This window comes from Tetrao urogallus (genome assembly GCF_951394365.1).
Source record: "Tetrao urogallus genome assembly, chromosome: 2".
Taxonomy (NCBI): Eukaryota; Metazoa; Chordata; class Aves; order Galliformes; family Phasianidae; genus Tetrao; species Tetrao urogallus.
Window position 1 is genome coordinate 50,601,436 of NC_136814.1, and position 12,424 is coordinate 50,613,859.

Below are 12,424 nucleotides of genomic sequence, written 5' to 3' on the forward strand. Positions count from 1 at the left end.
TGATCATAAATTGGACAAGGAAATTACAAATCTGTTGGATTGCCATTTGTTCAGGAGGCTGAGGATGTCATATCTGCAGTGAGGATGAGTTTGGCCAAGCATGGAAGAAGGGTCACAGCACTGATCTCAAAATAGGACTTACATTCTTAGATGGAATCCCAAAGCCAGTGTGAGATTGCATAGCGACTGCGAGGGTTAAAGTCTCCTAACAAGCATAATAATACAGTGGCTACTATGGGAATATAATATTGAGCACTCATGCATACGGTTTGTGAATTTTAACCAACCTTTCAGACTGAGAAAGACAGTTCCTTTTATTATGCTGTTTGACAGAATTGTTGGAGAACTAAGACAAAAATAGAAGTAACAGTCCCTGCCCCTGGACATTCAATGCTTACAACCTTGAACTTGTCTATTGTTTTGTCTTTAATGGATAACCTTTATAAAGCATGCATGTGTTTAGGGGTTTAATGAACTTAGAGTCAGAGTATATGAGGGACAGTGTTTCTTTAAACATACATCTATAAGCTCTTCTATTTCAGCACTTCCTACTAATGCTTTCTTACTTAAAATCCTCAAAAAGGATTGGAGCCAGCTGTGGGAAATTCTGTAAGGGCTCATTGGCTTGCACACGCTAGCAAGGATGGTTATTTTAGTCTCCAGGGTTTCTGAGAACTAGTTCTGTTGTTTGTTTGAAGGGAGTCTTGCTGCCCTATGCAGTGTTCCTTTCTTTTTCATCTCTGGGTCACATTTGTTTTAGTTGTCTGAGCACAGGGCTAGAAGCCAAGATCTCCTGCTTAGTAATTTTGGCTCTGCCTTTTACTCCATCTTTCAGCTTAGGCAAGTAGATTCGTTTCTCTGCTTTGCTTTCTTTAACTGTAAGATGGAGCTAGTAATGCCTTATAGCCATGTGTGAAGATTAATTACCTAACTCCAGTTGACTGGCGCTTTCCTTTTATTTGAAAAGCATTTTGTGGCCATAAAACGCTGTCCAAGTACTTATTTTTATCTGCACAGAGAGCAACTAGCTTAACTGGTAAAAATCCAGTGGATTTATGATGTGCTATTCTGACTTCCAGCTGTACTGCTGAGATTCCAAACCATGGGAATAGTGGGTGTCAAGTGCAGTAAAACATTAGCCATCCACGCTGATTGAGTGGAGAAGTTTTTGTACTAAATCAATGCATTTAAGTAACACGCCGAATACTACTTTATTTTTTGTTTTAGTTCAGCAGTTCTTTCCCTCTCACTGTAGATGAAAGTGCCTATGTAATGATTTTATGGGTCGCGGTCAGGAAGAAACTGCTATTAAAAAGTGAACTTGAGGGGCAGGAAGAAAATGAGCATCATTGTCATTAAGAGGCCATTTCAGAGGGGTCTGCTGAATAGTGTGATGGATGAAAAGCATGTTCTTCTGCCAGCTCTCAGACAGTAGTGTTGATCCCATGCACTGGTCATGATAAAATTAGCGCCCTGCAGTATTTAAGCACCACAGGTAACAAATAGAGCAGAAGGATACTGCTTTTTCACTGGGCTAATGTGACCATTCATAATATACTGGGATGAATATGGTGATATTTCAAAGTCATGTATTTACTTGGATTTAAGATTTTAATAGCGTTTTTCATTTTTTATGAAAGTAATCTGTAATTGCATCTCTTAACATACCGTCTTACGAAGCACAATTACATGCCAGCAATGATGAATATATAATAATGTTACTCCATTTGCTTTTTATTGCCGAAATAACAAATATATTAAAAATCACCTGGGATGCAAACTAGTTCTTACATTATTAAACTACAGTAATTGTCAAGGATTCGTTTGCGTTCCTCATTTTGTTCATATAAGCCTTCCTCTAGAATATTGCTAAGCAGAGGCTACAGTGGACAGGACCACTTTCATTTTTATATTTGTTGAATTATTCTGTGACGTTAAGCTTGCATGATGAGTTTAAACATAACCTAAATATTCTGTTTCACTGCATGCTCAGTGTAAGCCTGTAAGCCTTTGCTCAATGCTGGTGGTGTCTTTCTCTGCAATAGAACTGCTCACTGTGGTAAAGATTACACCGGTAAGTTTGGGCTGGAAGAATTAGCCTGCAGTTTTCAGGAGCAGAATGATCCATCAAATGCATATAGTTGATCTGTATTTCACGTGTTTACGTGACACTTACAGATCTGTAAGAGTAAAATGTATTTGTCCAGGAAACAATTCTGTACTGGGGACCTAGGGCAATGCTGTGAAAGCATTTCCCAGAAAAATAAAAAATGATGTTGGCTGCGCATTTCTGTATGTCTCTGATATAAACCAGGAGCATACAGTACAGAACGTTAATTTTAGTTTTTTGTTAACCCCTGGCATTTTCCTGTCCATAAGAATAAAGAGACACAGAGTGAGCTTGGAAGTTGTTTTTGAAGCAGTCTTTCTGTTCGGTATTTGGGAAACATCTAGCTGGTGAGCTAACAAAGAAACTCTGGTCTGTGACCCCAAGCATCGAACTGCAGAATGGCCCTTAAGCGCTCTCTCAGGAGAGCAGTCAAACACTGCAGTCAGTTGGATCTTTTAAGACTGATGCAGAAAAAAACTCACTGCAAATCAATGAGGGGTGTCAGAAACACATCCTAACTCCCTAACTTTTCCTACTGAATTCAGCAGTAACACTTCTGTTTGAGTGTAACAGAGAGATAAACTTACAGAATACATTTGAGCCTCAACCCCAAAACTTCACAGAAAATTAAACCCCCTCATGTTTGCAGTAGAGATGAGTATCTGTGCTTTATAACCCTTAATGTTGGAATTAAAGTTGTTTCACAGAAGCACTTTGGTATCTTGCTCCCCTGATTTCAGGAGCCTAGGTTTTAAATGGTAGCACCTTACTGATGAGCTCCCCTAAGTGTCCTGAGAGTCTGGGCCTCAGAGTCCAGTCCCACCTGTGCTGTGGTATGTGGGGTGAAAACATGAAGACTTAAATATTAACCACGCCTATTGAGTGAGTTTCAGAGGAATTCAGTACAACGTATTTAAATTGCCTGTATCCCTAAAGATTGGAGGGGGAATGACTTAACGGTTAAGTGAACATGTAAACAATTTTAAAATGTCTTTAAGATACTATTTTTAATACCACAAATCTGACCTATGTCCCTAAAGCAGAGAGTAAAACTAGCAGGCAGCTCTCACATTTCCTTCTTTTTGGCTTGCCTAGAAATGGCAAGGCATCAGAGCACTTGTTCAGAAAACCTGGACAAAGTGGATTGAAGTTCAGCAGTAAGCATGAACATCTGTCTTTGGCAGGTTGTTAGTAGGCTTTTTTATATTATATCCTTGCTACAGTTCTTTTTTTTTTCCTGATTCCAGTTACCACATTGTTTTTTTTCTGGTGAATTTGAGACGCTGTGTCTGTGGGCACAATTCTGCTCCGGCTGGGGAGAGCTGGAATCAAAAATCCCTTGGATACGGAGGGGAGGAGCTGTTAGACGGTATTGTGCAGCCACTGCTGCCAGGCCTGTACCCACTTGAAAAGTGTGGGCTCTTGGACTTGGCTGGCTGACACGTCCAGCTGATGTGGGCTGGCCTAGCATCTGCTGCATTCATTGTGTTTAATGCTGCATCCATCTGTTTTCTGTCAAAGCCAGTGCCAACAAATTACTAATCTATTAGAGAAACACGGAAATAAGATTGCACTCCTCATTCCTGGCAATTCCTCTTGTATTTCACTTGGCTTTTATTTTGCCTTTTTTTGTGATCTAGGAAAGGTATATGAATAGCTAGTACTTGAGGTATATTGAGGAAACGCTTAGGAAAAAAATACGTGGATACGTGGACACATGGAAAAACATTGGAACTTGTTTTCCATACTGAGAAAATAGCACTTCCCTGTGCTCTTAGACATGTATCCCTGGAGATGAATGATTAGGAGCTATTTTAACTCAGCCACATATTTCTGTGGAGAAGATTCCACTGCTTTTTTTTTCTGTGTTGTGCTTACACTGGAGAAGCCAAACATGAAAGAAGAGATTTTTTTGTCCCAATTCAAAATAGCATCAAAACAGCAATAGTATTTAGCATTGGTGTTTGCTCCTCCAAGTGTGCTGCTGAACTGTACTTTGTAGAGGCAAACTGACAAAACAAATTGGCTTAATGTAAATCGGACTGACAGTAGCTCCCAGTGATTATGGATATCAGCTCTGCTAGTGCAGGGAGTGAATTTGCTTCACTTTGGAAGCAGTGTTTCTACTAGCGTGTACATAAACGGGCTAACAGTCCTTGAGCCCACATACACTCCATCTTACTGTATTGCCCTTTTCTTGCAGATAGAACAGGGAAACGAGCAACATCTGAGTTCTGTGTTGAACACTGGTTGAATGCACTGAATGCAGGTCGAACACTGAGCAGAACAATATGAAACCAATGAGCCCTTCAGTTTGTGGGCACAGCTGTTGGGTTGGAGGTGTGGCTAGAGTAGGTCTCAGCAGACAAAACCGGCTGCGAGCAGTGGCTCGCTGAATGGAAAATGGTCAGTAAGCAGCAGCCTCTGAGCCTGGAGGAGGAGGAGGAGAAATGACAGGGCGGTCTGACGGCAGCAAACAGCTGAGTCTGAAGCCTTTCATCTCTGCTAAACCACATATCGGGGATCCTTCTGTGAAAAAGCCGCACGCACAATTTGGGTTTCTAAAACAGAAATGAAGCATTGTTCCATTTCCTTGGAAAGCATAGGTCACACATGTTTTTGCTGAAGAGAACTTGTACCAGAGTGAGTCAGTTGCTGGGTGGGGAGGAGGGGAGAATTCGCCAAAGCACAGCAGCAGGAGCGTATGAATTAATTATGCGTGTGTTCAAATGCCAAATGCATATATTTACTTTAAATATAAACAGGAGTTGCATGCCAGCAACTCCTCTGCCTGGTAGCTCAGGCCTGAGGAGAGAGGAGGCTGATTTCCACGCTCAGGAAGTCTGTTGCCTGCTGCCTTCACATGAGCGTGGGAATAGCTGGGAGCACTCAGGAAACTGCTCAGTGGCATCCCGCAGGGGGGGAATGGGTCGTGTTTCCACTAAGCTGGATGAGATGGAAATAAAGACAAGCCAGAACGGATGACTGAAGCAGTGTAATACAATCCATTTCTTAAAATACTTTTCTGTCATATCTTTGCTTTTTTTTTTCCTTTCTCATGCTGTTTGAGTTTGTTTCTAAAACAGAATACCAAACACTGGCTTTTTCTTAGCTTTCAATATGATAAGAAAGTCAGTACTCACATTATTTAAGCTGCTGCTGTGAGTGGTGCAGTTTGTTCCTGTCACAACAGAGATTGGGCTCAGGCAGGTTTTCAAGCCATCCTCTATAGTGAAGCACCTGTTTATATTATCAGCTTTGGGGTATTGATGATTACTTTTTTTAACACCAGCTTTCCCACAAGAGGTGCGCAGTGAGCTAACCCACCTCCTGCTGGCAGAGCCAGGCTTTGCACTTAACGGGGAAGGGAGGGAGAGGGACTATTCCTAGGGGCCTGGCAAGTGGTCAATCTGAAGCGTCTCTGGCAGAAATGGAGAAAATGACTAGGTGCAAGGATCCAGTGAGTATAACCCATTGCAGAAATGGCAGGAAGATGAAGAATGAGAACATGAAATTACAAAAATAAGGTTCTCTCTTGAGCTTTTGTAATGGGTTCTTACAAGCCACACATCTCTGCTGTACAAAGCATTTTTTACTGTGTGCTGTGTTGTTAAACCTCTGGAGGCTGTGGTTTTCTGTATTTGCTGTTATCCCATGACATTTATTAGGCAGAAAATGCTTCAGGGTACGTGAAAGTCAGGTCATGGGATAATTCAGATTGAAAGGGTGCTCAGATTTTCTAGGCCAACCTTTTATTGAAATTAGGGTCAGGCATAAGACCAGAGCAGGTTACTCAGGCTTTATCCTGCTCTTGAAAACCATCAAGGAGGAAGTCTGAACAACCTCTTTGGGTTGCCTCTTCCATTGTGTGCCTGTCCTCACAGTGAAAAAGCTGTACTGTATGGTTCACTTCAATTCATGTGTGTAACTTTCACAGCTACTAACTCCCTAAACAGAAATAGTTGCTCAAAAATTTAATGCTGTTCTCTGTACTTTTTATCATTTTGTTCAGGAAACTACTCCAGACCACCAACATACAGTGGTGTGCCCAACACAAGCTACAGTGGCCCTGGACCCGGCATGGGTATAAATGCCAACAGCCAGATGCATGGCCAGGGGCCAAGCCAGCCCTGTGGTACCATGCCCCTCGGACGGATGCCATCAACTGGGATGCAGAGCAGACCATTTCCTGGAAACATGAGCAGTATGACCCCCAACTCTCCTGGCATGTCTCAGCAGGGAGGCCCCGGGATGGGCCCACCCATGCCAACTGTGAACCGTAAGGCACAGGAGGCGGCTGCTGCAGTGATGCAGGCTGCTGCAAACTCCGCTCAGAGCAGGTATGCAACCAGGTGAAAGGAGCTGAAATGAATGGCAACGTTTTTCTCACCATTTCTGAAGTAACTGCTGTAGAGGTGCATGCATATGCATTTAAAGATGTTTTGTCTGTGCCCACCTCTGGGAGAAGCAGGTGTATGGGAGGAATACTTTTCTTTAAATGCAAGGGGAAAGCATACTATTGTGCAGTTGAATTTGTCAAAAAACAGCTGTGACAATGAAGATGACAACTACTTTCATGTTGATTCTTGGCACAGTAGACTTAAAAAAAACCCACAAGGTTGTGGTGACATTAGGAGCTGAAAACAAGTTGTATACAACCTGAAACCGATGAGCTGTGTATTTGTGTTTGATCTATGGCAGGAAGAGGTCAGCATGTCCTCTGTAGTTATCTGGTGTTGGTCACTGCCACTTATGCATCCATAAAAGAGAACCTGTACTTTTAGACTTACGGAGAGGGGAGCCACTGTCTGGCTTCTTGTCTCCCTTTCTCACAGCATAAGCTCCGTGTTGCCACTTGTGCGTGGATTTTGGCAATGGCATTTTTCTGTTCATGGCTATTCTTAAGATGACTGAATACTGAATACTTGTGAAATCATATTTCCTGGGAAATTTTTCAGATGAAGTAATTTCCGCATTTCTCTGGAATTAAATAATTCCTGGTGTATTTATTATCTTTTTTTTTTTTTCTTTTTCTTTTTTTCCTGTTGAGAGAAGTTCGATTACATTTGAGATTACACAGAGCTGGTTCCATTGTTCTGGTAAACATGTCCATGTGTGTATACTGAGCATCTTGCATTTATTTATGCGTACACATACACTTATACGGATACAGGTATAGGGAGCCTACAGGAAAGCTGGGGAGGGACTTTTTATAAGGTTCTTTATAATTTTGGAAGTAGCAGCAGGATGAAGGGAAATGGTTTTAAAATAATAGAGGCAGATTTAGACTAGATATTTGGAAGAAATTATTTACTGTGAGGGTGGTAAGACACTGGAACAGGTTGCCCAGAGAGGTTGTGGGTGCCCCCTGCCTGGAAGCATTCAAGGTCAGGCTAGATGGGGCTTTGAGCAACCTGGTCTGGTTGCCAAATAGCAGGGGGTTGGAACTAGATGATCTTAAAGGTCCCTTCCGACTCAAAGCATTCTGTGTGATTTATCGATCAAGGCCATTGTTCCTGGACACAAGAGTTTATGAGATTCCAGGACACAGTATAGAAATAAAAATAGGAAGCAAATGCATCCCTCTCTCTGTTGCTTTCTTGTTTATAAGTTTGGAAGGCAGGTGGCTTCCACTGATAAGCAATAGGAAACTTCTGAAGCGCTAACAGTAAATTTAGCATACCTCGTATTCTTCAGTAAGCATCACACTCCCTTAAAACCGACACTGTGCCTGTAGATACCTGTGAAGCAAAAGTTATCTCTAGTTTGTTGGCTTTCAGTGAATCTGTCTAGTCGAGTTTACAGAACTCTGTTTCTGGACTGCCTGTTAGGCTGCAAACTGATAGGTCAGGCTGGAAGGAATAAATGGGCCATTGCTTTAGCTGCAGGTTTAGATGTGTAATCACATAATGAGGAAAAGGACACATCTTTACAAGACTTGGTTTGTTCTTAGTGTAAGGTGTTCAGTTGTGATTCAGCTTACACTGAGCATAGTGTGTTGTTCGATCAAAAACTAAATTAAGAGATCACCATACCTATCTCACATCTTCATTTCAAGTCAGTTTTGTAAAGATACTTTTGGATTCTAGCTTTGTGTGGGCAAAAGTGCACCATTTCAGAGCCATGTCATCACATAATGCCCGTTCCAGTGATCTAGCACTTGTTAATGGACTGCAGTCATCAAATATCTATTGCAAATACTGGCAAAAGGGTTATTAGTAAACTGCAAATTTCGTGAAGCCCCTCTAATGCCACAAGTACACTGTTTTCCCCTTGATCTCTAGTCAAATGCAGGTGAGAAAGCAATAAAGGCTTTCAGCTGTTCCTGCAAGTCCTCCTTCCATTGTTTATGGAAGGAATGTACTTGACAGCAATTCGTATTTCTGATACAGAGCAAATCTGAAGAGGATGTTTTTTGTTCTGCTTTAGGCCACCATACATTAAGTTCCTAGCTTACCCCAGTCAATCTGGGGCTGGCAGATGCCCCATGTTTTTTTCACAGCATGCCAACATTGGCTATGCTCAGATTCCCTTGAGGCACCAGCCTGACCAGTACAGGCTCATGTTTACAGGTCATGTAAACTGGACTTGCTTCATGACCCTGGCAATGTCTTTAATATTTATGAGCATGCAGTCTGTCAGCTGAAGAAATATAAAAATCGTGTGATTCACAGATACTTGCGTTATAGAAGGGATTTTCATTTTTCGTTTTCTTTTTACTAAATTCACTTATTCACATGTTGTATGTAGTTTTCAGCATTTGTCTTTATTTCTTGCCTGAGAAGGAAATGAAGACGCTTGTCACTGAGAAAGAATGGGGTGTCCTTCTCTCCTCATCCTCCCCTCCATCCAACATCTCTCCTCGCAGCTGTACTGCACGATGTCATTCTTCTGACTTCTTCCTGCTGTTGTCACTGGGGCCTCAGTGATCCACTCCCCCAAAGTGTGATGCCTTTCTGACTGGTGATTTACTGCCAAAGTGATTACGGGATTTCTTAATGGGATTTTCAGAGAAGTTTTATTATGCTGTAATTGAGCATACTTGTGTTTGAAATATTTGTTAGTCACTAGAAGGATTTTAAGAAGCACCAAGTATTCAGTCCAAAAAATTCCCTGAAACATAGCTACTTTTTTGTTCAGCAGTGTCCTTCCCACTGTTGTATCTGTAGCAGTATTATGAGTTAAATGACTAGGAAAATATAACTGTAGTGGCCTATTGCTTGCTTATGACCTAGTCTAGCTTCAACTGAGATTTGGTTTTCATGGACTTGACCATCATCATGTTACTTCAGTTACTGCTTCCCTAGGAAATGTCTAACATCCAACCTACTGCTGCCTTCATAGTTATCAACAAGTTTTAATCACCAGTGTTTTATTGCTGCTTTTGTTTGTGTCACTTTTTTTTCATTAATAACATTATTCAGGTATGTGTACATGATAAAGTGAAAAGCAAAACAAAAAATTAGAACAGAAGTCTACTGGCTCTTTGGTTTAAAAAGCAAAAGTCAGTGAAATGGGAGAAGATTTACACCGTACTATTTTCTCTTAATGGAAAGATGTCTTCTTTTATATGCCAAAACACATTAATAGCATCCGACCTTTTTATTCCTAAGTTGATAAGTTGATAAGATTCAGCTTTGAAGTTCACAAACTGTTGGGGTGTTACTACCATAAAACACACCCCTCTGTGTACACTTGAAGGGAAGACAAAATGGTTGTGTTTGAGTCATGGTTACACAGCATCTGTATAAGATGGTTGTGATCCCCTTCAGGGTCAAGTTGTTGAATCAGTAGCCAAGTATCAATAAGGGAAAGTAGTTTATCTTCAGCTGCTAATCCACAAATCTGTCCTTTACCAGCACAGGATTCTCATGTAGACACAGAAAGCTGTTTTGCCTCTGCATTGCCAAGCCACATTAAGTAGCTGTGTAGAATGAATTTAAAAGGCATGCATCAGAACGAAATCGCTTTCACTGGGGCTGAAAATCACTGTCATTTAACCAGGGCTAAATGATCAAAATGTGTGTCAACTGGTTATACCTAGAGTATCATTCTCTGCAGGCTGCCACCAATTTAATTAGGAAAGATAAAAACATGAAAATAGAAACAGTAGCTGTGGAAGATAGTAGGTTTACACCATTTGAGTTAGCCTTTGACCTCATCAGGAGATCAGTTCTACGTTAAGCTTGGATTACTTCCTACAGCTACAGAATACTTTTCCTGTAACCTAAAATCTTGCAATGTACTAACATACACAGGGCAGCATTTCCAAATGAGATTTCACTTATCAGGCTAAAAGAACGAGAAGTCTTTCTTTCAGAAATCTCTTTGTTGAACCAGTAGTATCTGTGGCATCACAAAGATCTATGTTGCATCACAAAGATGTATGCTTAGTCTGGCTAACATTTTATATTAGGAAAGCAAAATAACTAATACACTGTGTTTAAATTCTCATTTACAAGAAGGCAGTCTAGAAGAGCTGCAAGATAGTGTTTTTCATATTGTATCTGTCTTAGTCACAATACATCCGTTTACTGATAAGGACTGTATCCACTGAACTTGGAGGAGAGACTTTTGTTAGCTTATGTGAGCACTGCCCAGGGTACCAGGGCTGGTTCTGCTGGTGGACGTTACAGCTCAGTGGAGATCTCTGAAGTCTAGATGGTATCAAAATACTGTCTGTTAGCACATTATAGTTCTTACAACAATAGATGTATTTATAGTGATAGATAAGTATTTTTGTATGTACAGATCTGCAACACAACGAGTCTTCAGTAAAAGTAAGCAATTTTAAGCAAACAAGATAGCGTTTTCTCTGCTAATGGGGATGTGAAAGGCAACAAAATTAGTCTATATCTTCACAAAATTCTAGTCAGTTTTGAGTTCCTCAGTATGTCCATCTTGAAACTTTTGGGGACTTTGTGGTCACTGTCTGCAAGCTTTTGCTTTTACTACAGCAGTGCAGACCTCAGAGAATGATTAGGTTGACACTTGAAGTCAATAGACATTTTTGGAGCTGTATGCTTGTCACCGTCATTTTCACTATCTCTCACCAGCAAGGAGTTCGTTCAGAGCATGTTTTCTAAGCAGTTGGAGATGGGACTCTTTGAATGCAGTGCCTGTGAACTCAGTGTACCTTGCCTTAATATGCTTCTTGGGATTGCATATTCCAATTTTGTAAATTAAAGCAATTTTTTTTTAAAGATTGAATTTAGAATTCAATTTCATTGATTTTAGAGAATACAATTTAGACAGAATAGTTTATTAAACTGAGGAATTGGGACCCAGCTTAGATAGTTGCAATCTCTGGCCATTTTAAATCCTGGTCTCCAAGCTGCTAAATCTAAGGTACATATTTACATGATTGTTTGCTGCTCCCTGTGCCACCTGGGAAATGGTGTTCAGTTTCTGTAGTAATGTACAGTGTAGCATTGCTTTGACGTATTTTTCGGCACTTTAAGATGTGGCTCTGTCTCAACTGCTCAGCAGTTGTTTCAGCATAATGTGAGCAAAGTGGGTTGCAAAGGGGTGGGTAATCATAGGCGTGACACGTACATGTGTGTGCTTTCTGTGATTCTTAAACACAAAAACTCTGAAGTTTCAGGGTAGCTAGAAGGAAGCAAAATTCATAATTCTCAGATTTTTAGCTCACCTGTTGCTTTCCCAGACAAATCCTTAGGAATGTAGAGGCCTGGGCAGTCTGCTACTTTAAGGCTTCCCAGAGCCACACGACTGACTCTGACTTGAGCTATTCTCCCGAATTCAGGAACAACAAAAGCTTTAGGATCGTTCTAGATATGGTGAGTAGAGAGCTCACATCGTAAGGGAAGAGGTATTTGGGGCTTACTTACAAAGTGTGTGTGCAGCTGTGTATGAATAGGTTTTACATCCATCTTTTTATAAAATGAAATCTTAAAATATTTAAGTTAGAGGTAAATATACAGATGAAGTGTATTAAGTTACAAATATTTTTTCTCCGGTGAAAAGGTACACTGTTTTGTCCACTGCTAATGGATAGTTGAGCCCATAGTGTCTGCATTTGCTGGTGAATGGCTGGTTCCCAGTACATGTTCAGTTCAGTGAGAGTAGCTACTACAGCCTCGTCGTTTTGAACTCAAAAGAATATGGATTAGTTTGCATTCTGTCCCCAGACTGATCTGAAACAGCTACGGTGATACTAGAGGATTTCTGTTGTACTGAGAAACGTTTAAAATTAGCATAAATGAGATAGAACATATATTTTATGTCTTCTTTTTAGCCTGTGCGTGTAAATACGCGCATTCACACTTGTGCGCATATATAGACTAACCTTCC

At 40.8% G+C, this 12,424-nt stretch overlaps 1 protein-coding gene across 1 annotated transcript in view; it reads left to right on the forward strand.

Annotated features, from left to right (window-relative positions):
- Positions 1-12,424, forward strand: part of ARID1B (AT-rich interaction domain 1B) — a gene marked incomplete at both ends in the record, with an annotated part of 315,911 nt that overhangs the window by 250,793 nt on the left and 52,694 nt on the right. The window contains one exon of the mRNA XM_079550855.1: positions 6,123-6,450. Coding sequence (XP_079406981.1) covers positions 6,123-6,450 — 328 coding nt within the window. The remainder of the gene's footprint in view (positions 1-6,122; positions 6,451-12,424) is intronic.